This window comes from Sminthopsis crassicaudata, chromosome 4 (genome assembly GCF_048593235.1).
Source record: "Sminthopsis crassicaudata isolate SCR6 chromosome 4, ASM4859323v1, whole genome shotgun sequence".
NCBI lineage: Eukaryota > Metazoa > Chordata > Mammalia > Dasyuromorphia > Dasyuridae > Sminthopsis > Sminthopsis crassicaudata.
The window spans coordinates 284685692-284712174 of NC_133620.1; the positions used below are offsets into that span (position 1 = coordinate 284685692).

General features: G+C 35.9%; 1 protein-coding gene across 3 annotated transcripts in view; it reads right to left on the bottom strand.

Moving 5' to 3' along the window:
- RNF8 (ring finger protein 8) overlaps positions 1–26169 on the bottom strand; it is a 72849-nt gene extending 46680 nt beyond the window's left edge. Inside the window, exons 1-2 of one of the 3 annotated variants that reach the window (XM_074311046.1) lie at positions 25875–26169; positions 10970–11098 (exon numbers count right to left, since the gene is read on the bottom strand). In XM_074311046.1, coding sequence (XP_074167147.1) covers positions 10970–11098; positions 25875–25994 — 249 coding nt within the window. In that variant the 5' untranslated portion in view covers positions 25995–26169. The remainder of the gene's footprint in view (positions 1–10969; positions 11099–25874) is intronic. The other 2 variants (XM_074311045.1, XM_074311047.1) reach the window with 2 other exon arrangements.
- Positions 26170–26483: the final 314 nt, after the last annotated feature.

Here is a 26483-nt window from a genome sequence, read left to right on the forward strand (position 1 = left end):
GGTAATAATAGTAATAAAAAAATTCTAAACACTTTTGAGATTGGCAAAATACAACATGTACGAATGTCATTTCATTTGATCCTTAAGACAACAAAAAAGGACCAAATGTTAAGAAGTGTTAAGAATTATTATGGCCTCTGACTTAAACAATACGTGACACATTAACAAAGGACAAAGTAGCTACAATTTAAGTAGCTATGAGAAACAGGAATGAACTGAGAGGTAAAGGGGACTAAAGAGATAAAGAAGCAACAATAGAACTTAAAGAGATCAGCCTAAGACTATGAGAGCACATAATCTGACTCCCAAATATTTTGTTTGCATGACTTCTCAAATTTCCCATATTGGAGAAATAAGTGTTCATTCTACTATATAATCTTTCCTTTGATTGACTGTATTTCCCTCTCTCCCTTAACTCTTGGTGCCACCTAGTGGCATGATTTATAAATCTTCCTACACATGTCTGCTTTTCAGTCAGGAAAAAAAAAATGAATGCACCCATATGCTGTTCATATTTCAAAGGATTTAGAGTTGGGACTTCAGAAGCCATATAACTAAACTTACTCATTCTACAGATAAGGAAATAAGTTTCAGATAAGTGACTTGTCACAGAGGTAGAAAGTACCACATCCTATTCCAAAATGTTAAAGACAAAAATGATGATAGTAGTCAATGTTAGGTGTGTTTGGGGAAGAGAGAAATAATAGGACAATGTTGGTGGAATTGTGAACTGTTCTAATTGTTAAGGAAAATAATAAGGATGATTATCTAAGAAGTCACTAAATTGTTCATACTATCTAATCCAGCAATGCTATTATTACTAGTCATTTATCAAGAAGTTATATGGGGGAGGAGAGGGAGAAGAAATGCTACAATATATAACAAATTATTTTCTGAGGTACTTTTTGTGGTAGCAGAAATATGGAGATAAAATAGTGCTAAGTAGTGAAGATTAAAGGTAAAAACATAGTCCCTGTGCTCAAAGAACTCATATTCTAATGGGAAATATGCCATGCAAACAAATATATAAGATATATATACTATGTAAATGAAAGGTAATTCAAAATGACATTGAAAAAATCTATTTGGCAGCTGAGTAGAAGATGGAATAGAATAAAGAAAAACTTGAGGCAGGAAGACCAATCACACAAGTCTAGTGTAACAGACCAGGCATGAGATAAAGACATGACCAGGGTGGTGCTTAGGTAAGCAGAGGGAAGGGAATGTATACAAAGATTTATGAGGGCAAAATCAACAAGATGGATATGGGAGGTGAACAAGAATAGAGTGGAGAAAATAACACCAAGGTAGTGAGTTTGACTAATTAGGAGGAAGATGGTGCTCTTGAAAATAATAAAAACTATAGAATAGGAAGATTTGGAGAAGAGGTTCTTCACTCCCCCCAGATATGTTTAGACATGTTTCAGTCACATTCAGACAGTTTGAAAGGTACAAGAAACAATTAGTGATTCAAGATTGAAGCTCAGGAGAAAGGTTAGGGCAAGGTATCTAAGAATCATCCACATAAAAATGATTAACTGAACCCATACAGTGATGAGATCACCAACAAAAATGGTATAGAAGGGGGAAAAAATGTGATCTTTGGGATTCCTCCATGGTTAGTGACAGGATGTGGTTAAGGATCTAGTAAAGGAGACTGAGAATTGGATCAGAGAGACAGGCAAATTAGAGAGCAGTGTCATCAAAAATTTTTTTTTAATTTTTTAATTAATTTTATAATTATAACATTTTTTGGCAGTACATATGCATAGGTAAATTTTTGCAACATTATCCCTTGTACTCCTTCTGTTCCAAATTTTTCTCCTCCTTCCCCCTCCCCTAGATGGCAGGCATTCCCATATATATTAAATATGTTATAGTATATCCTAGATACAATATATATGTCATCAAAATTTAAGAGGAGAACAAGATGATCAAAAGTATTAAGGAAGGAAAAAAGGACAAAAAGATCAACTGGAGATGAGCAGAAGTAACGTCATTAAGAAAGGCAAGGGGAAAAGGAGAGAATCAGTCTGAAATGTCTTAAGGGTATAGAACGATAACTCCAAAATGATCTTTCATGTTGTCACTAACCTAGATTTTGTGGGGGGTTTTGAAGGAAAAAAATAATGGTAAAAATATTATGTGATGGAACATAACAAAGTCTTCTAAACCATTTATTAAAATCTGTGAAACATTCATTCTGGATGAACACTCTATCACAAATTTTTGCATATTTGTCTTTCAGTGTGTGGGGAATAGAGTGAGATAAGGTGAAGAACTTACAAGAAAATGTGAATTCTTTTTATGTATATTCTTTTCATAATTTGTGTTTCCCCTATGACCTATATAATATGTGCAGGCCCATATTTACTTAACCTGAGCTGATGACATTTATCAGTATTTGACATTTATTGATATTTATTCTATTAGCTGGACCACTATCTGCTTGATTAAGCCTTATGACCTGATTTTCTGTTTCCTAGAAATCAGGAGATTTGGGGGAAACAGAAACCTTCCATTCCAATCTCTCCAAATAGCAACAAGCATTAGATGTCTCCCCCTCCCCTTCTCAATGTTCTCTTAACTTGTGATTGTAATCTCTTGTATAAAAGCTATGTGTCTTTACCACTTCTTTAGCCCTGCTACTGAGAGCTTTCTCATCTCTCCATGGGACTGCTCGTTCTCCAGAGGTTTTCAATAAACAACTTTTCTGCCTTCTACTGAGTAGTCATTTTGGGTAAGGGTCTTCTATATCCCTCACAAGTGTTAAAAACAAACAAACAAACAAGCAAACAGAACAGTCAAAATTTCATTAAAAAAATTAAAAACCTAGTTTCTATCTCTATATTTAAGTGCTCATTTTCCAACTATCCCAATAGTCAAGAGTGGCCCTTGTGTGACAGATTATGGTAATCTGATCTGAGATCTTTTTTATTTTTTATTAGAACAGTATATCATCTAAAGGCCTCTTAGCATATATCCTCAGACAAAAATGGAACAATGAAATTGAGTAGCTGAAACTGGATCATTTATCAACTAAGGGTGAAAGCCAGGGTGCACAGCATACCAGTCGGAGGGAGCCATACACAAAAAAATTCTGGTTTGCAAAAATGGAATTTTTTTCCTGGTGGCTGCTTCCCTTTTCTATCTCAGGCATACTTTTTTGAAAGGGACCTGATAATAGAGTAAACAGTAATGAATGCTAATTGTCTTTAAATGTGCATAATTATCTTAAAGAGTTCTTTTATCAGTAAGTTGCCTCTTTTTTAGGAGAGGTTATAGAGGGACAGAACTCAGAAAAGGTGTACTTAAATCTAGGTCAGCAAGGTACATATAATTAAGTATATGCTTAATGCTTAGGATGGTGATGTAATGGTTGCACACTGCTCAGTGTCCTGTAATGTTCTACAACTTGCTCAGTATAGTGTAGTGACATAATTGTACTGAAGTATTTAAGGGCTTAGGGAGGGACAAAAAGGCCTCTCACATAAGAAGCCGCCAGATTCCAGACTTCATCTTTGACCAGCCACTTCCACTTGGTAGCTCTTCTGCCTCCTTCATTCCTCCACTAAAACCAAGGACTCAGGCTAATCCCAAGGTCCTCCAGAGAGCTAGTCCAGACATAACAGAAGTTGTATGAAAAAAGACAGCCCTGGAATAACGGAATATAAAGTTAATACTGAAACATCATCTATACATGTAATATAAGGTCTTGCTTTTCAAAAATGTTGCCTTTGTTGTGGTTATTCAACAACTTTTAAAATGTGTCAGACTGAAGTCTTGGGAAAGGTCTCCAAACTTCAGCATTGAGCCTTTTCTTTAAAGAAAATGATTAAGCTACCATGTTTGTATTTTCTTTCTTCCCAAGAAAAGAAAAATCAAGAACATTTACACTCCCAGGCAGACCTTTGATTTAAAAAATAAACTCGTCTTAAAATTGTGCATAACTTCATTTTCCCTCCAAAATCCTAAAACCAACTGCCCTGATGCCCTTTATTCAAATATTTATTCAAACAGTGCCTTGCTTAGACTGCTGAGTTAAATGACGTGGTATTTATACATCAAAATCCTTCTGCTACACAGTGCAAAAAACAGCAGGAAGGTGCTTTCTCAAACAGCATGAATTCTGCATTCATGTTTGTACAAAATGAAGGCCTACTGGGTCTCATGGAGTTTTGAGCCCTCTTCTTCCTACATCTACCATGCTCTTCCGTAAGTTCTTGGTTCTGGCATAGATGATGAAAATTGTTACCACAAAGTTTTAGTAGCCACAGAATTACTGAGCTAACAATTTCTTGAAGGTGTTCATCCATCAGAGGTGGCCCTGAAGCCTGGTCTTTAAAAAGATATAGAGAGATGGAGGAAAAAAAAGTACATCACCCCCTAAAAAGAAACTATAAGAGCAGCAGATAAGGATCCATCCAGTAGGTTAGATTAAGGGACAGATTTAGAAGGCATGGACTCTAGAGATAGCTGTTTACTAGGCACATCTCTAGGGAAAGCAGTACTTATTGGACCTTAAGTTCAACATGAGTTAACAGTATGATAAGCTGACCAAGAATAATTCTGTGATCTTAGGTTCCAGCAAGAGAGACAAAATACCCAATAAAAGATGACGATCTCACTGAATTCTATCCTGATGTAGACAGATAGTACATATCATTCTGGGCCTCGCATTTTGAGAAGGCCACTGCTAAGGGGGGGCAGTTAGATGAAATAGTGGATGAGAAGGCCACTGCTAAGGGGGGGGCAGTTAGATGAAATAGTGGATAAAAGTACTGGGCCCTGAGTTAGGAAGACTCCAAGTTTAAATCTGGCTTCAGACAATGAATGTGACACTAGACAAATCATTTCCTCTTTTTTGCCTTAATTTCCTCATCTGTAAAATGAGCTAGAGAAGGAAGCAGCAAATCATTGAAGTATCTCTACCAAGAAAACTCCAAATGAGGTCACACAGAATCGAATAAGACTGAAATGAATGAATAATAACAATTGGTAAGCTGGAGGTTACCATGAAGAATAACACCTAGGATTGTGAATGGTCTTGAATTCATACTATATAAAAACTAGCTGAAAGAACTAGGGATGGCTAAAGCCTAGAAAAAACTTAGAAGGCACATAGTAACTATCTACAACTACTGGAAGAGGAATTAGCTTTCAAATTCTCAGGGGAAAAAACAAAACAAAACAAAAACAACAACCTAGGAACAATTAGTAAAAATTGAAAAGATAGGGGCAGCTACGTGGTGCAGCTGATAGAGCACTAGTCCTGAAGTCAGGAGGACCTAAGTTCAAATCTGCTCTCAGACACTTAATACTTCCTAGCTGTGTGACCCTGGGCAAGTCACTTAACCCCAATTGCCTCAGCCAAAAAAAAAAAAAAAAAAAAAAAGAAAGAAAAGATAAATTTTAAGTTTGATAAATGGAAAATGTTTCTAAAGAAAACTTATCCAAATGTAGAACTGGCTACACCTTGGATTTTCTGTTAGTTATTAAAGGGACTGAAGCAATGGCTAGACTGATATTGGTCTCTGGATATTTAATTCCTATACCTTGACCTTGGAAACACTTTCATGGTCAGCTTGCTTTTTACTTTAAGAAGTTTGTTTTTATGTGTACAATATCCAATTTCATTTTTTCTAAGTTCATTCCTTTTTCATGTAGCTCCTAGACTGTAGTTGTTTTGTCCTTTGTTAATGTGTCAGTTACTTTAGAGAAGGGGATTCTTGGTCAGATCTGAGTTGTATTAAATGGCTTTTCCTTCTCATTATGAAATTCAATGATCCTGAGGCCTGGAGAGACTGAGCAGAAGAGTTGTTTTACTGGTTAGGTATTCATATATGATAAATCCTTTGCATTTCCTGTCTAGTTAAATAAATTTTTTTTCTTTATTTGATGTTTTATTGCCTGAGTTATTTTCATGAGTAAAGACTCTTTTCCTTTAAAAACAAACACCTCTTTCTTTTCATGTGTTTGTGTGCATGTGAAAACTTGGGTGTAAGTAAAATATAAGTAACACATGTAACATGTATGGGATTGCCTGTCATCTAGAGGAGGGGGTAGAGGGAGGGAGCGGAAAATTCGGAAAAGAAGTGAGTACAAGGGATAATAATGCTGTAAAAAAATTACCCATCCATATGTATTGTCAAAAAATTATAATTATAAAATTAAGATTAAATACATAAATGTGAAGGTTCAATTCTAGGCTACAGAAATATTTTTTTGAAAAAAAGCAATTTGGACAAAAAACTTCTAGCTCTTTTTTCTCTCACTTAACTTAGATCCGATGACTCCTTCCAACCTTCCAAGGTAATATTAAGCTAAGTTCTTCATGATCCAAAAAAATACATGTTACATGTGTTACAGTATATCCTAGATGCAATATATGTGTGTAAAACCAAGTTTCTTATTGCATGGTAAGAATTGGATTCAGAAGGTAAAAGTAACCTGGGTAGAAAGACATACGTATTTAATCTTGAGCAGTTTTTATACTCTTTGAGGGTTTCCCCAAGGAATAATATAATTTTACTTACACCCAAGTTTTCACATGCACACAAACACACGAAAAGAAAGAGGTGTTTGTTTTTCTATTTTCTTCTCAACTCTTGCAAAAGGGTTTCTACCTCTACCCACTTTACAGAAAATTTTCTTTTAAAGATCACAAATAATCTCTCATTTCCAAATCCAAAGATGACTAAAATAAAATTGACTTTGTTATAGAATTTGATACTGTTTATTACTCCCATATCGTGTGTGTGTGTGTGTAAAAAATATACTTCTATATATACTTCAGAGAAACCATTCTCCTTTTCTTTGCTCTATTCCTTTACTGTCTCCTTGTACTTTGGTAAAGGAGAGAAGGGATAAGGAGAGAAGAAGAAAACAGAAAAATTTATAATTCAGAGTGATATTTGTTAAGTCAGTATTAAATTCTGTTTATAGATTTGCAATATATAATATGTATATATGTGGATATCTTAAGATCACATTAGCTTTGGTTGTAATAGCACTGTTTCAGGAAGATCATTCTGGCAGTAGGACATAGATGAGTCTCGAGAATCAAGGATTAAAAATAAAGAAGATGGCCAGAAAGCTACTGCAATAATAGAAGTGTATTTGGTAAGAAGGCCTAGACTAGAGTGCTAGGTCAAATATAATACAGAGGAAAGAATGAATAAAAAACAAACGATTTTTCAAAATACACCTATATTCTTTTTCTACCACCCTAATCTTTCCCACCATCAAAAAAAAAAAATTCAAATTTTGGACAAATGCTTAGCAGAGAGATAGGGAAGAAGGAAAAATCTAGGGAACAAAGAGACTAAAGTGAATAAAATGCAGGGATATAGCTAGCTACCTACTTCAGTGACCCTAAAGTATTCAGGTGTCTTAATTGGAGAGAGGCTGAATAAATGTAAAGGACATTTCCTTGATGTCTTTGATGATCTGAGGAAGGGATATGGACATAAAATCTACTTAGCCTATAGATTTCAGCTGGCCAACTTCTCATCATGTCTATAGCCGTTTTGAGAAAAGATATGAGAATGATATCTTTACCTTACATCCTAATGAATAGATTTTTTCTCCTTTCAATCCACTGAAACCATAATTCAGAGGCAAACCTGCAGCATGGATTATCCTGAACTTAAACTGATCAACATTTATTAAGTACCTACTATGTGTCAAGTAAATGGTGGGAGATACAATAGCTAAATGATCTCATATTGTTCCAAAGCTGAACCTCAACTATAGTGGAGGGAGAGTTAAGCCTTTGAATAGCACTATTTGTTATTTGCCAAGCACTGTATTAAGGGCTTTTACAAATATTAACCCATTTGAGCCTAACAACTCTGAAAGGTAGGTGCTATTATCTTCATTTTATAGTGGAAGAAACTGAGAAAAAGGAGTTAATTAGTTTTCACAGGCCCATATTGTCTTGAAGTCACATTTGAACTTAAGTCTTCCTAACTCCAGGTCCACAGAGGCCAGTTCACAGAACTACACAAATAAACCCTCATACCTGAAGGCTCTGATTCTGTGTTAACTAGAAAAGGACTTTGATGAACTTTAACTATGGACGCATAAGACACACCCTATTGCTCAATTTTCCTAGCTGCCTTCCTAAAAGTCTGTATCAGCAGAAAACACTAACATACATGGAAAAGATGAGACCAAGGAAACAAGATGTCACTTTGTTACAAGCATTTGCCCTGGCTGCTTCTCTCCCAGGTTCATATAATATGAGCACTCTTGTTTTAGAAGAACTGTAATTGCCTAGTATTGCCCAGAACGACAAAGACCACACTGTCTCTCCCATTTAATTTGGTTACATGCAACCTAGAGGAGCAGAAAAACCAAAATTCTCAATAACCAATGGCATACCAGATTCTTCTGCTTCACAAAACTGCCCCTACCATCATGAGAAGTAGGAGCAACAAAGAGAAAATGACAGAGCCTTCTTTTTTGGGGGGTGGGTTTGTTTTTGGGTGAGGCAACTTGACTTGCCCAGGGTCACACAGCTAGGAAATAAGTGTTAAGTGTTTGAGGCTAAATTTGAACTCAGGTGCTCCTGATTTCAGGGCTAGTGCTCTATCCGTCGCACCATTTTAGATATGATAGAGCTTTAAGAACCTACAAATCATAAAAAGCTTCAATTTAAAAAAAAAAAAAAAAAAAAAAAAAGAACCTACCACAAAGTAGTACTTTGTTAAGAGAGCAAGGACAGAAAGACAAAAAAATTGAAATTGTTATGACCCTAAAGTTTATATTTTCCAGAGGGTGGGGGTGGGGAAAGATAAGTAAATACAAGTAATTTGAGGAAAGAACAAAGAGCACAAACTGGGAGTGGGAAAGGGAAAAATCTGGAAAGGTTTTAAAGTTTTATAGTAGTAAAGAGATTCCTCCTGAGGCTTAGGCTCTCTTAAACAAATCTGGACTTCACAAACTCACAGACTCAGAAATGGAAGAAAGCTTGGAGCAGAAATTCTTAACCATTTCCACATCATGCATCCCCCCCACCCTCATCATCTGATGAAACCAAAGGCTCGTTCACATGGTTAAATTAACAATTCAGTATTGTTAGTGGAAACCAATGATAATGAAATGAGATTTCCCCCCCCTCTATTTAAGGTTATAGGCCCTTTGAAATCTATCTATGTACCACCTTGGGGGTCCTGGGAACCCCAAGTTAAGAACCCCTGCCTAAGAGGGTAATCTAATTGAATTCCTTCATTTTACAAATGAGAAAACGGAAGCCCAGATAAGTTTAAAAAAACAAAAAACAAAACACAAAACAAACAAACAAACAAACAAACAAACAAAAAAAACCCACCTCACCTAAGGGCACACAATCGATGAATGTAAGAGGGGAAGATTTGAACCTAGACTTTGACTTCAAAATTCCATGCCTTTTCCACTGTATCATGCTGCCTCTCCAACTCATATTCAGTTCTTTTACCTTCTTTTCTCTTTTCTATACTCCATTGATAATTTTATTCATTCTATTATTTTAAACTACCTAGTTCTATACAAATAATTCCTAGCTCTCTAATTCAGATTACTTTTTACAATGCATACTCCCTATTAGATATCTTTACCTAAATCCCTAAAGCAGTGGTCCTCAAACTTTTTAAATAGGAGGCCACTATCCCTCAGACTGTTGGAGGGCTGGACTATAGTAAAAACAAAAACTTACACTCTTGTCTCCACCCTTCAGCCCATTTGCCATAACCTGGTGGGCAGCATAAACTATAATTTGAGAACCCCTGCCCTAAAAGGGATTGGAAACTTAACACCCTCAAACGAAGCCTCTTATCTCAGGTGTGGTAGAGAGGAAATACAGGACTATGTAGAGGAAAAATCATATTATTTGTTATCTGGAGTGACCCAAATTCTGATCCTTTCCCCACACTTAGTAGCTACGTGATTCTGGGCAAGTCACTTAGCCTGTTTAAGCATTAATTTCCTCATTTATGAAAACAGGATAAAAGTAACTTACTAGAGTGAAGTTTAAATGAGACACAATTTCATTTGCAAGTATTTTCAACTTTATGTAAATGGCCTATATTATTTCCCCCTAAACCAGTTACACCTTTGGTCTTTTGTCATTTCTACTCAAGGAAACATCAATCACCCACTCTTACATATCTATAACCTTGTGATTGTCTTTGATTCTTTCTTCATCTTTTATATCTGGTCAATTATCAGGTTATCTTGATTCCAACCCGGCAACACCTTTAAAAGCTGAATTTTTCTATTCTATTTTTTCTGCTCCTACTCTAGGACAAGACCTTATTACCATCCAACCTTACAATCACAATAATCTTCTCTGGACAACAAAGTAATCATTTTTATGTAAAGATTTATTATCACTCTTCTCAAAAACTTCCAGAGAATTGTTCACTACTAACTGAATAAAATTCAAATTCTGTTGTCTGGCATTCAAGGATCTCTATAAACTAGCAGAGTATTTTTCTGCTAGTTTTCTGTACAATATTTTTCCAGTTTGCTACATACTCTTATTCTCTAACTAAACAGAACTACTCTCTACTCCTATACTACATAATGAACTCTCTTGCCTTCATCATTGCTCATGCGAATCATCTACAAGTTGAATGCCCTCCTTATTCTCTGCTATCTCTTTTTCTAGGCCTTCCCTGATTCTGCCCATCTCTACTGTGACTTCACTCAATGGAACTCAATAGTACTTTGCTTTGAAATTCTCTAATGCATTTATTATACAGTTCTGTATGTTATAGTAATCTGAGTCCCTATCTTCTCTTCCTCCTAGACTATAAGCTATATGAAGACAGGGACTATTTTATTTAAAACTTTCTATCTCCACATGGAAGATACTGATTAATTATTTGGTAAATAAGCAAGCTCCTCAAATAGCATCTGTCCCAAATCAGGTATCACTTTGAAGAGCATAGGATGAGGACCATTGGAGAACTATGAATTCTTCTACCTTGTTGTCCATCATTGTCCACTGGCCCTCGGCATTCTGCTTGAAAACACAGTGGTTTCGAGAAATCATCAATGGACAAATTTTTGAAAGCAGCTGGTATGTGACGTCAAATCCTCGACCAATTGTAATCTACAAAGACAATGAAAATGAAAGGCAAAATTAAATAAAATAATGAAAGAAAAGATGTTTGCAGTGATATTAATTAGGAATATTTAAAACATTTTACAGAGAAGACCAGAATTATCTTTAGGCTAACTAAGTATGTTCATATAGCCATAAATGTGATGTGCCTTCCTCCTGGGGTACCTTTACTAGTTTTCACATCACCTAAATTTTCCCATGTCTCCTTTTCCCCTTCTCACAGAGTCATTCAGATAGCAAATAATTAAAAAGAAAGACTATCAACAAAACTAATCAACATATTAAAAAAAAACCTGACAATACATACAATGTTTCATATCTTTGAGACAACCTTCTCATCAACATATACTCTGTAAAGTAGTGAATGGGCTATCTTCTTATCCTTCTCTGAGTCCATAATTGTTCAAGAGAATTCAAGATTGTTCAAGAATACAATACACATAATGACCTCAACAATGTAAGTGGAGGAACACAACTCAACTATATAACAATTGAAAATGATTACTGCAAAATTGCTGAGATCATTGTATGTATTGTATTCTTGACTCACTTAACTTTGTATCCAGTCATGTATTTCCACCTTTCTTTGTAATCTTCATAGTCACTGTTTCTTATAACATAGCAAGATTCTATAACATAATTTTAAATCTATTTTATTTCTAGTTCTTTGCTACCACAAAAAGTACCGGCACAAATATTTTGGTAGATGTGGGGCCTTTCTTTTTTATCACTTATCTGAGGCAATGACTAATAGTGGAATTTCTGGGAGAAAAAAATATACTTTAGCCACTTCATTTGCACAATTATAAACTGCTTTCTAAAATGGTTGTACCAATTTATAGCTGTCAACAAATGGATTAGTCTTTATAATAAAGTGGAACAGAAAGGATATTACTAAGTATGAAGCAAAATCTCAGAGTTGTTTGATAGATTCTTTTATTATTAATCATTTAGATCATTCTTCCATATAATAGTTATGTTTTACAAGTGTTTTGAGAACTGCTTTTTTATATGCTTTCACTATTTAATGGGAAATGAAAGATGTTTGTCTACATTGGATAGCAGCCCTCTTTACAGTCACAATACAGATTTTTTTTTTCTCCCTAGTGGCCACTCACCACTTTCTTTCTTAAACTAAATACATTAAACTAGGTAAAAGGGAAGTGTACACCATGTCCAGGCAAGCCAGAGGGAGGTGCTTAGCTACAGCACAGATCAGTAACCTAGATCCCTTGATCCTAGCTCCACAGACCAACTGTGAGACCTCTAATCCCACTGCAGAAGGCAAATCATGAGCTCTGGAACCAGCCAACAACAGATAGAACTAGTCTGGGCCAATTCAGCACAGTGGGCAAACCACAAACTCTTGAAGCCCTAGTGTGGAAAGCCAATGATCAGGCCCTTAAGATACCTGGGACAGTGCCCCCTCTGACCCAGAAACAGAAATCAACTTTAAGTCATGAAACAGGCAAGAGTTAATAGTAAGCTATTACAGCAACAGGGAAGATCAAATACAAACTTAGGAGAGGACAAGTGTCAAAATGTCTAGATATGAAGCCTCAAAGGGAAATATGAATTAGTCCAAATCCCAAAAAATCCTCTTGAAAGAGTTCAACTTGGGGAGTGAGAAGATAAGGGAGAAAAATTTGGAATACAAAGTATTAGAAAAATGAACATTCCATATACCAAAATAAGATCAAAATTGGTCCATGATTTAGACATAAAGAACGAGATCATAAATAAATTAGAGGAACATAGGATACTTTACCTCTCAGACTTGAGGAGGAATTTGTGACCAAAGGAGAACTAGAGATCATTATTGATCACAAAATAGAAAATTTTGATTATATCAAATTAAAAAGCTTTTGTACAAACAAAACTAATGCAAACAAGATTAGAAGGGAAGTAACAAACTGGGAAAATATTTTTACAGTTAAAGGTTCTGATAAAGGCCTCATTTTCAAAATATATAGAGAACTGACTCTAATTTATAAGAAATCAAGCCATTCTCCAATTGATAAATAGTCAAAGGATATTAACAGACAATTTTCAGATGATGAAATTGAAACTATTTCCACTCATATGAAAGTGTTCCATATCACTATTGATCAGAGAAATGCAAATTAAGACAACTCTGAGATACCACTACACACCTGTCAGATTGGCTAAGATGACAGGAACAAATAATGATGAATGTTAGAGGGGATGTGGGAAAACTGGGACACTGATGCATTGTTGGTGGAGTTGTGAAAGAATCCGGCCATTCTGGAGAGCGATTTGGAATTATGTCCAAAAAGTTATCAAACTGTGCATATCCTTTGATCCAGTAGTGATACTACTGGGTTTATATCCCAAGAATATACTAAAGAAGAAAACTGGAAAATGAATGGGATGCCCATCAACTGGAAAATAGTCGGATAAATTGTGGTATATGACTGTTATGGAATATTATTCTTCTGTAAGAAATGACCAGCAAGATGAATACTGAGAGATTTGGAGACACTTACATGAACTGATGTTGAGTGAAATGAGCAGAACCAGGAGATCATTATATATTTCAACAACAATATTGTATGAGGATATATTCTGATGGAAGTGGATATCTTCGACAAAAAGATCTAATTCAGTTCCAACTGATCAATGATGGACAGAATCAGCTAAACCCAGAGAAGGAACACTGGGAAATGAGAGTGAACTGTTTTCATTTTTTGTTTTTCTTCCCAGGCTATTTTTACCTTCTGAATCCAATTCTTCCTTTGCAACAAGAGAACTGTTTGGTTCTGTACACATATATTATATCTAGGACACCCTATAACATATTTAACATGTATAAGATTGCCTGCCACCTAAGGAAGGGGGTAGAGGGAGGGAAGGGAAAAATCGGAACAGAACTGAGTGCAAGGGATAATATTGTAAAAAATTACCCATGCATATGTACTGTCTATAAAAAATTATAATTAAAAAAAATTAAATTAAAAAAAAAAAAAGAAAAATGAATATCGAAAACTATCTTGACATGTATTTGGAAAAATAAAATACAACTTAGGAAAAAAAGAAAAAAGAATGGCAGAACACATATTTTTGCATATGTGGAACTTTTTTATTTATGTTTTTAACGTTCTTGGTTTAGGAGGAAAAAAGCTAAGTCAAAGGATACGACCAGCTCAGTGAATTGTATGCTACAATTCCAAATTGGTCTTAAAAAGAACTAGACTAGCTCACAGCTCTAATAAGTGTGTACTTGTCTTTCCATAGCTTCTGCAACTTGGAAATTACCATTTTTAATGTCTTTGTCAATTAAATGTGTGTAAGACCAAGAACAAAAAAGAGCTCAAAAATCAAGTAAGAGAGGTGGAAGAAAAATTGGGAAAAGAAATGAGAATTATGAAATAGGGATCAATAGCTTGAAAAAGGAAGCACAAAAAAGACAGAAGAAAACAACTCCTTAAAAACAGAACTGGTTAAATTGAGAGGGAAAAATCTACTGACAAAAGCAACTCTTATCAACAGAATTGGCCAAATGGAAAAAGCTAACTGGAGAAAATAATAATTCCTTAAAAATTAGAATCAAGCAAATGGAAACTAATGATTTTATGATATAAAGAATCAATCAAATAAAATCAAAAGAATTAAAGTAGAAAATATAAAACATCTCATTTGAAAAACTGACCTGGAAAACAGATTCAAGTGAGATAATTTAAGAATTATTGGAGAACCTGAAAAAGAAGAATCTAGACAGCACCTTTCAAGAAATGATCAAAGAAAAATACCTGATAAGTAATACTAGAAGCAGAAGGTAAAATAATCACTGAAAAAAATCTACTGATATCCTCCTGAAAGAGATCCAAAAACGAAAACTTCAAGGAATATTGCAGCCAAATTCCAGAACTATCAAGTTAAGGAGAAAATACTGCAGGCAGTCAGAAAGAAACAATTCAACTTTTACATTAAAGGATCAGAAGAGGAACATGACATTCTAGAAGGCAAAGGAACTAGAATTACAACCAAGATCGTCTACATAATGCAACAGGCAGGATCATCAAACTTTCCTGATGAAAAGACCAGAGACAAATGGAAAATTTGATCTTCAAATACAAGAGAAACTTTTTTAAAAGATAAAAGGAAAGAAAAATACATGTTATTTAATAAGATTAACCTATTTACATCCATACATAGGAAGATGATACTTGTAAATCTTGAAAACTATCCTTATTAGGGCAGTTAGAAGGAGTATACAGAGATAGAGGTATCTTATACACATACCCTTTGATTCTGGCTGCAAGAGGGAATCAATATGTAGTGAAATTTATCTTACCTTATTCAGAAACAGGATGGGAAAGGGGAAAAAAAAAGGGAGAGCTGATAGAAAGCAGATTGAGAGAAGTGGTGGTCAAAAGTAAACACTAATAAGAAGGGACAGAGTGAAAGGAAAGGAAAAAATATAAACAGGAAAAATAAAGTGGAGGGAAATGCAATTAGTAATCATAACTGTGAACGTGGTTGGGAAGAACTCTACCATAAAATGGAATTAGATAGCAAGAGTGCATTAAAAATCAGAATCCTACAATATATTGTTTATAAGAAACACATTAGAAGCAGAGATACACACAGAGTAAATAAAGGTAGAAGATTAGAGTAGAATATATGCTCCAGCTGAAGTTAAAAACAAAAACAAAAACAAAAAAAAAACAAGTTAAGCAATCCTGATCTCAAAGCAAAAACAAAAATAGATCGAATTAAAAAAGATCAGGAAGGAAACTACATCTTGCTAAAAGGACAATGGAGTAATATTAATATTAAATATATATGCACCAAGTAATACAGCATCCAAAATTCTTTAAGAAGCTAAATAGACAGCAAAACTACATTACTGGAAGACTTCAAACTCTCCTCAGAACTAGATAAATCTAACCACAAAATAAACAAGAACGAAGTCAAGGAGGTGAACAGAATTTTTAAAAAGTTAGAAAAGATATGATAGACCTTTTGGGAAAACTGAAATAATTCAGAAAGTACTATACCCTTTTCTCATTAGTACATTGCACCTACACAAAAACTGACCATTGGAATAAAAAAAATGCATAACCAAAAGCAGAAATATTAACTGCATTTTTTTCAAATCATGATGCAACGAAAATTGTAATAAGGATCATAGAAAGACTAAAAATTAATTGGAAACTAAATAATCTAATTCTAAAGAATGAGCGAGTCAAACAACAAATCATAGAAATAATACTTTTATCAAAAAGAATGACAAAAGTGAGACTATAGCAAAACTTATGGGATGCAGACAAATAGGTTCTTAAGAAAAATTTTATATCTCTAAATGCTTATATGAATAAAATGGAGATCAATGAATTGGGTCAGTTTCCCTAATGCATATTGATGCAAAAAAAAATTTAATAATTAGCAAAGATTATACCAATTAATCATCAAGATGATACATTATGACCAGTGAGATTTATACCAGAAACACAAGAATGGTTCAACATTAGGAAAACTACCAGCATAATTGACCATATCAACAACAAAAAAGAAATCATATTATTAAGGTTAAAAAAAAGAAAAGTGCCAGACCAGCATCCTGAGGTGTCTCAAAAGAATTTGCAGGTTTGAACCCACTTCCTAGGGAAGGGGCAAAGTTTTATTCAAAGTAATCTATATCATTACAGGAAGACTGAATTATATAAAGTAAGTCCATATAAATCATCAACATTACTATACTTTACCAACAAAGCCCAATGGCAAGGAATAGAAGGAGAATCCCATTAATAACTGTAGACAATATAAAATATTTAATAGTGTACTTTACCAAGACAAACCCAGGAACTATATTACCAAAATTACAAAACATATTTCACATAAGTAAAATCAGATCTAAACAACTAGATCTAAGCAACTAGAAAAATATAGATTGCTGATAGTTAGGTTGAAAAGTGACAATTCTACCTAAACTAATTTACTTATTCATTGTCATACCAATGAAACTACCAAAAATTATTTTGTATATCTAGAAAAAAATGACAAAATTCATCTGGAAGAATAAAAGGTCATTCATATCAAGGGAATTAATGAAAACAAAAATGCAAAGGAAGGTAAGTTAGTCATACCAGATCTAAAGCTCTATTAGAAACAATCATCAAAACTATTTGGTATTGGCTAAGTAACAGTGATAGATCAGCTACATAAGACACAATAGTAAATGACTGGCAGTCTACTGTTCAATAAATCCAAAGACTTCAATTTCTGGGAAAAGAACTTCCTACCTGACAAAAACTTAGTATTTCAGAAACTAGGCATAGATCAACATTTCACACCCTTTATACTAAGAGAAGATTCAAAATGGGTACATGACTTAGACATAAAAACCACAAAAAATTAGGAGAGCAAGGAATAATTTTTATATCAGATCTTTAAAGAAAGGATGAATTTATGACCAAAACATTTTGTAACAGATAACTTTGATTACATTTAATTTAAAAGATTTTATACAAATAAAATCAATGCAACCAAGATTCGAAGGAAAGCAGAAATCTGGGAAACAATTTTTACAGCGAGTATATCTGATAAAGACACAATTCCTCAAATATATAGAAGATTGAATCAAATTTTAAACTATGTAAGTAATTCCCCAATTGATGTGTCAAAGGCTATAAATAGACAATTTTCAAATGGAGAAATCAAAGCCATTCAGAGTCATATGAAAAAATGTTCTAAGTCAGCTGATTAGAGAAACTAATGCATTGCTGGCCGAGTTGTGAACTGATCTAAACATTCTGGAGAACAATTTGAAACTATGCCCAAAGGGCTAAAATAAAATCTTTGATCAAGCAACATCACAACTAGGTCTGTATCCCAAAGGATTATAAAAAGGAAAAGATCCAGATGTACAAAAATATTTATAGCAGCTATTTTTGTAATGGTAAAGGATTGGAAATTAAGGGGATGCCCATCAGGTGGGGAATGGCTGAATGAGTTATAGCATTTGCTTGTGAATGAATGTTCTAAAAATTGAGTGAAGGTCTGGCTGTGTTCCAGGCCCAAGTTTTTTTCTCCAGAAATCACATAAAGTCCTTTTCTTTGTGAGACTAAATTAAGGTCAACTTGGTATTAAAACTCCCATATAAAATAGTAATTTTAAAGATGTAACCACATCTTTAGAAGTTAGAAGTTTTTCTTTATTTATGACTTAGAATGTGAGGTTATTTGATCGGACTAATCAGGGCAAAGGACCAGCCTATAAGAATTGTTACCCCAGACCCCTACATCATTGTTTGTTTAATGTGACTTGCCTCTCCTTGTCTGATTAGTTGGGAGGGAGACACCGTCTCTCAACTATGATAGTAGGAGAGCATCTCTTTATAAACAGGGGAAAATGGGATACTGAGTCAATATAACTTTCAACAACACAAGCATCTCATTTCATATTCTAATAATATGAAGCCTGATAGAACTGGACTGGTCTTAAGTCAGGCTGAGTCCAATGTTGAGATATGGGAGTTAAACTCCAAAAATATACTGGGGTTTCAGATCTGTATCATGTGGTATCTCAAAAGAATTTGTAGGCTTTTTCCAGATTTAAAGGCAAAAATTTTATTACAACATCATTGACTGTTGAGCTAAGCTCACTTGCTAGTTTAATTGGTCAAAGGTGATTTGTACATTAACTCCAGTTTGCTTACTGTGTTGGGCTTGAATCCTAATTCCTGATACTCTGAAAGCTACAACAATTTTTGTCCAGGTTTTAAACATGTCCTTCCTATAGATTTTCAATCATTGGGGGTTAAGATTTCATAAGCCAAATTCTCTAGTAACATCTTAACATAAGACGATGTAGCCCCATAAAGAGTGCAACCCTTTTTCAAATCCTTAATTTTTTCCAGATCAAAAGAAGTGTATCTTCTCCTTTGTTGACCTAAAGAGTCAAGCTCTTCAATCACAGGTTATGTATTTATTTTAAAATCAGTTATATATATTCTGTCCTTTTTTGGCCTTAACCAGTGCCTTTTGTAATCTTGTCATAGGCTGCTTCATAGGTGGTTCTGATTATGTTACTGCCTCTCCCCCTCCTCCTCTTCCCTCTAAGGGCTAATTGAGAGAAGTAGGTCAGGGGATGGGGAATGCCCTAATTTCTCCTCCTGTTAAGTACTACAACTCAGACTTGTACTTAACTCCATTCTTGTCTAATTCTTCATCCTTTTCATCTAGTTTATCTGGCTCCTCTTTCTCCTGTTCTTTCTTCTTTTTCCTTATTCTATAACTTATATAATTTCCTAAGGCCAATTATATTAAATTATATGTATAAAGTCTTTCTTTGGAAATTGAATCAGGTCCATTATTGTAGTATTCACAAAGTTGCTCTCCTACTAATTTCCACTCCTCTAGATCCAATTCTTTTTCCATAGAGAACCAAGGAGATGTGTACCGTACAGTTCCTAAAAGTTCAGTGATATGCTCCCAAGTTACAATCAAACCTTGGTTTTTCATAAGCCTGACAATGTTCTCTACACATTTTCCTAGAATTGGAAAAGAAGGCTGTTTTCTAAACTCATTTTAGCTGAAGTACTACTTTATCCCTTTAACAAAGTTTCCTTGTCTATTTTTGTACTCACCCTAATTTCTGGGTTGAGGAGACTTTTCCACTGAAATCAGGATTATGTCAGTCCCCTTTGGGTGCCAAAATGTAAAGTTCTTTCTAAAATGTAATATTCTCTGTTGAGGTTTTCTTAGGGTCTCTGGGAGCAGCCTTCCTTTTAGTTCAGTAATGACAAGCGCAGCCAGGTCCAATCCTTTATTGTCCCCTTCATTTAGTCACTTAGGGCTTGACTAGTTTTTCTGGAGGCCTCTCTCTCTCCTTGGTTCGGAGAGCTTGAGCTCCTGCCTGCCTTTTCTGGCTTCTGAATCTCCCTGGCTGAGGCTTCTCACTTATATGCTCCACACTGAGTACAAACCAATCATTATATCACTAGGAAATCATTATTTGTTGTAGGAATAAATCAATGCTAAACTAAATTTAACCATTGTCTCCTCAATTCCACTTAGTACCTTAGTTCTGGCCAATAACATCTCCTTGTAGGATTAAATCAATCATACTGAACCATGCTAAATTAGTAACTATTGTCTCTATCAATTCCACTGTCTTAGTATCTTATGAGAATCCTTTGTTTCAAGTTCAGAGTTCTGGCCCATAACAGGCTGCCACAAATATTTTTGCACATGCAGGTCCCTTTCCCTTATTTAAGATTGGGATATAAATCTAGTAGAAAAACTGCTAGATCAAAGGGTATGCACAGTGTGATAGCTTTTAGAGCATAGTTCCAAAATGCTCTACCGAATATTTGGAGCAGTTCACAATTCCACCAACAATGCATCAGTGTCCCAGTTTTCCCACAACATACATCATTATCTTTTTCTGTCATCTTAGTCAATTTGAGAGGTATGTAGTGATACCTCAGTTGTCTTAATTTGCATTTTTCTGGTCAGTAGTGATTTAGCTCAGTACTTGTCACACAGTAAGTGCTTAATATGCTTATTATTAATGTAAATTCAGTTTCAGTAAAACTGAACCCAATTCTAATATTCCTTTCCTTATTATCAGATATCAAAGTAACACAATAACCAGCTTTCCAACAAATATATATAGTTTAGTGTCCAAAATACCACTCAATTATGAAGGAAAAAAGAGAAGTGGAAGAAAAGTAGATTTAAAAAAAAACGAGTTTAATTGATGCCTTTTGTTTTTCACATTAGTAATATATCCTTTATGCCCTAATGCTTACTTAAAAAAAAAAAAAAAAAAGAGCAGTTAAGCAAAACCAACTGAAAAATTATGTGGAATCTGACAACAATGACAACATTCCATGCCCACAGTTCTTTACTACCAGGAGGAGGGAAATATATAACTTCTTGGAGTGTTAATATTATCTGTTCCAAGATAGGAACCTTGCAAATAATTAGCTGTTGGCTATCTTTAGAGTTGTTTTCATTTACATTATTATGTGCATTTTTTCTGATTCTTTCTCCACTCTGCATCAATCCATTCAAGTCTTCCCAAATTCCTCATATTTGTCTCTTTTATTGCATTATAACATTATCCTACATTCATATATTACATTTGTTGTTCAGACATTCCCTACTTGTGAGCTATCATAAGAAATTCACTATGAACATATTACTATATCTAGGATCTTTCCCTTTTTATTAAATTTAAGAAATGTAATAAACCAGATAAGTATCAACATATATCTTTCACTTTCAAGTATATGCTTAATATTGGCATCATTATATTCATTTTTCCTAACATAATTCAGAATTGTTTTCAAGAATGTTTAGTCCAATTCACAAGCTTCAGCAACAGTATATTATAGTGCCTTTCTAACATTGATATCTTTGCCTATTTGGTGGGCTCAAAGTAAAACCTCAGTTGTTTGAATTTGCATTTCTATTATTAGTGGCGCATTTGTGATTATTAATCATTTGCATTTCATTTTTTGAAAATAAATGTATATGCTTCAAATTCTCATGTACTGAGGGGGTGCCTGACTTTTGGTCTTATAAATTTTGCTCAGATTTTTATCAGCGATATTCCACATTGTAAAAAAATTCCCCATTCATAACTTTATACAAGTATGAAACTATCATGTTCTAACAGCCTCACATCAACTAACCCTTTTTACCATCTCTTCACTCTTTTAACCTTTTTCCAGGGCATTATCTATTTCTTCCCTTTCCCTGGTCTTTTTATATATGTCACAGCATTTCCAGCTAGATTTTAAACTGCCTGAGAATAGGAATCTTGTCTTATGTATTTTCCTCCAAAGTATTAACATTTATTCCTTAACTGAGCTACCTCTCCCTCCCATCTTTTCTTCTTTCAAACCATATTTCTCACTTAGCTCAATACCTGACGGCCCAGTTTCATCTTGTTCCATCCTCAGTTACCAACCATCTCTAAGTTGGGATATTTTCTCCTGTTCATCCATTTTCACATCTCACTTCTTTCTTTATGAAGCATTGTTTACTCACCTACAATTAGTATAACCATATTTCTCATCCCCATTCCACCCTCAACTATAGTTATCAATATACATTTAACTAATCAACTTCATAATAATGAAAGATTTGTATCTTATTCATATTTGTATCTCATAAACTGGCTAGCATGTAAAGTTCAGCAGGAGTAGTCTCAATTCAAATACTAAGAGCAAAAACACTCTTATCCGGTATCAGAGATTCATAGACAGTAGAAGAAACAACCCCTGCCTAAAAAGTTCACAATATATTAAGAGTGAACATGTATACAGATAAGTACATGTAAAGGAGCAATGACAATATGTACTTGGGAAAGGAGAATAAGATTTCATGAGAATGGCTCCTGAAAGAGGCCTAAAGAAAAAATAAGAGTCAATTACATTCTGGACTTGTGGGCCATGAGAAGATAATGTTCAGTTTGAAGAACAGCCAGTAATAGTTCATTTTGGTTGCAACATAAGAGTAGAAAAATGGAAATAATATGAAATAAGGGTCATAGATGGCCTTACTTGCCAGGATGAGAACTTGTATTTTATCTTAAATACAATACAGAACCAGTAAATGTTTTAGAGTAGGGGGTGATATCGTAAAAACTGTACCTAAAAGATTAATTTTGTCAGCTGTGCTTGAAGAATTAAGAGGAGAAAACTAAGAGAACCTAATAGGGATTTTTACAAATATTAAGCACTGATGTAGGTGTAAATCAAGATGGTGGTATTGTGAGTGGAGAGAAGTCAATAAATCTGAGATGGTAGAGAGATAAAACTGATTACCAGAGAAATGACTGAATATGGTAAAGTGAAGAAGTATGAAGGTGATTTTGATGTTATAAACTTTAATAACTGGAATGGCCATGCTCTCAAAATAAATAGGGAAGTTTAGAGGAGAGGGGCTTGGAGACGAATTGTTTCAAATATAGTAAATTCAAGATACTTATGGTACATCCAGATGGAGTGGATAGAGCATTGGATTAGGGGTCGAGACTCAAAGTTCTGAATATTCAGATTATCAACTCTCTCTACTGGCTTTTTAACCCTTCTGGGCCTTAGTTTTCTTCTAAAACAAAGAGGCTGTTTGGAATGATATCTAAAATCCTTTCCAGCTCCAAATCTATAGGTCTGGGTTTTTTTTTGCTGAGGCAGTTGGGGTCACACAGCTAGGAAGTGTTGTGTCTGGAGTCACATTTGAACTTGGGTCCTCCTGACTTCAGGACTGGTGCTGTATCCACTATAGTTTTATGATTCTCATGAAATTAAGATTGAATGTCTCATATGAAGACTCCAAAGTAGATACACAGAGATTGACTGAGGAATGGGAAAAAATATTTGACCATTGACTATCTAAAAAACAAATTTTTATGCCAGATATCCTGAGGAAAGAACTCCACAACTTTTTTTTTTGTTCATGTTTTGCAATATTACAAGGTAAAACATATTTTAATGACTCCGGTTAAGTGGATTACATATTGTTATCTACTTTTAACTAATCTTTATATATGATTTTGAGGCACTAGTAAATAAAAGTAACTAAACTAGCAGAGTGCTTTTTCTGCTATAAACATTTCATCAACCACTTTACAAAATAAAAAGATAATCTAATGTGAGATGATAAAACATAGCCCCAAAAAGTTATTCCTCCACAGACATTACTAGTTGTATGATCTACTTAATTTCTCTGAACCTCAGTTTTCTTATCTGTAAAAGGAGGGGGTTGGACTTGTTAACTGTCCATTTTAGTTCTAAATCTACTAACTTATGATTAAAAAAATTTTTAAATTTGGCTTTATATGCTCTTTTATTAATGAGGAACTTCATCCTAAGTGTACAGTGTGCTTTGAGACATTAGTTAATGATAGTGTGATGCCATTATGTTAGAAAGACATAGAAACTTATCTGTACACTTAGAAGTTGCCAATATAGAATTTTTAACATTTTTAAAAAATCTAACAAATTAAAAATGCCAATAGGTTTCCAGTACATTTGTTTAAAAAAAAAAAAAAAAAGTACTATCTATTAAATAATTTATAAGAATTGACACCAGGGAAGAGGGACGTTAAAAACTATGAATAGGTGGCTGAGTTTGGAAAATGTGTATCCTGATTTAGTAAACACCACCAACGAAGCATTTCTGACATGTGGACCTACAACTATGCTTGCCATTAAAAAAATGAAGTATCAAAAATACACTGAACCTATGTTCTTTAACAATCTGTTCAACAGAATGTATTGCTAAATAAAATTTATTTCATCTATCTCATTTTGATGTCTTATTTTTAATAATATGTGTACTATGGTGCGCATGTAATTTGTAAATATAAAAATACAGGGGTGCTCAAAAGTTCCCTTCTGATAAGAGGATTACCCCTTCCCCCCAAAAAATTAGTTTGAATTCATTAGAACAATGGATAAGAAATTAATGGGCTTGGGAATCTCTTAAGATCTTGTTTCAGTTTCCTTCTCCGTCTCCCAAAAGAAGGTTGTGTGAACAGGACGAATCACCTCTTAGTGCCCAGTCACTAGCACTAGTGGAGAGTTTCTTCCGCAGATAAGATAGTTTAATCCCCGAACAAAATTCTGAGGTACCCAGATATATTTATGAGATCCCCAAGGAGAGTAGCGGGTAGTCAGAAGAGGATTCAGACAGAAAAAGGAAAAAGGGGCAGAGTCAAGGAAAAAAAGAGAATAAAGGAGTGTCCAGGAAGAGATGGTTGGCTGTGTCAAGGGGTGAAGAACATTCCAGGCGGAAGAAGTCTAGAAAAGGCCATCAGATTTAACTTCAGGCTATTATTGTGAAGCAGTTTGAATGATGTCCTTTTCTCCGGAACCAAAGAGGAGGAGTTTGAGACGCGAGGTACTGAGCTGTTAGTGAGGTAAGGAAGGTGCCAGCGGATGAGACGATTTACCTAGCACGGTGAATGAACTTAAGCGCTGGGGGCGAGCTCGGGAGAAGCAGTGACCCAGAGCAGCAGCAGAGGAACGTTTTTTAGGGAGCAGGAGTGTCAGAGGTATCTGGGCCGATAGAGATTTCACTTTTGCAACATTTCCCCAAATTTCTCCCTTCTTTCCTGTGGCCCTGTCAGGGCACGGTTTCTCACCATCTCCCGCCTGGCTCACTCATCTTTTTCCCACCATCTCTCTCCTTCCCATTCTACCTTCCACTCGGTGGTCGGACATGGTCTTCCTAAAGTACGGGCCCGATCACCTTACCTCCCCCTCCCCCCACGCAGGGATGCCGTACTCTCCGGGCTCAGGGCTGTTTCCCCGGCGCTCCCCCAAGCCTAGAATTCTCCTCCTAGTTGCAATCCTTCCCCAAACGCTTTAATTCTAGCGTCGGTCAATTTCGGTTCCATCCCGCAGTCTGCAGCAAATGTTTGTTAGCTTGTTGTCAGTACTTGAGTCCGTGAGCTCTTAGCGAGTGTTTAAGGACTCTCGGTTCTAAAATGGGCGGGGCCCGGGGGCGAACGGGGGACGGAGAGATTCACCTCAGGACTCCAGTGGGCTTTCCTCCTCCCCGAAGGCACTCCTTTCTTCCCTCTAGCACGTTTTCCCCACCCGCTTTTCCTCGGCTCTTTCAGCGAGACACGGGTCCCCACCCCCCCGGGTCCGCAGAGGCGGCCTTGGACTCTGGAAGCAGGCACGCTGGGCTCATCACAAGCGCGGCTCTGGACGGCCTCCTTTCCCACTCCACCCTCCGCCTGTTTCCTCCCCGGCCCGGCCCGGCCCGCTGCCCTCACCTCGCTGCGATCCTCCAGCAGCAGCCACTCAGCGCTCATTCCCACTCGCCGCAGGCACCAGGCCCGGCCGCCGCCGCCGCCGCCGCTGCCGCTGCCGCCGCCGGCGCCGGGATCCCCCATGGCCGGTCAGGCCGGCACAGACCCAGGCCCGATCCCGGTCCCGGACCTAATCCCGGCCACGCTGTCAGTCAGCACAAGGTAGAGCCCCGGCCGGGCCCCCGGGCCCGGCCGCCCCTCCTTTGCCTTCCCACCTGGATCCCTGCCTCCGCCGCCCAAGCCGCCATGTCTAAATAACAGACAGAAGCAATCAACGCTTCCGGCCCGCGCAACCGCAATCCATTCCAGGGGCGCTCGCGGGCCTTCTGTCCCCGCCCCTACGCCTTGGCAACAAAGACTGCGTCCGACTCTCGAACTCCGGAGAAAGCTCCAGTCTCACGCTAGCCCCGACTCCCCCCTCCCTCCTCGCTATCCCTCAGGGGGAAAGGCTTTCTTGCGGGTCATAAAAGTTAAATAGAAGACAGATTCGTGATCTTACTTTTTTTCAACGTCATTAAAGCCAAACAGATGTAGTCATCTTCCCTACACCTCTTAGCTAACTTTAAGGAAATA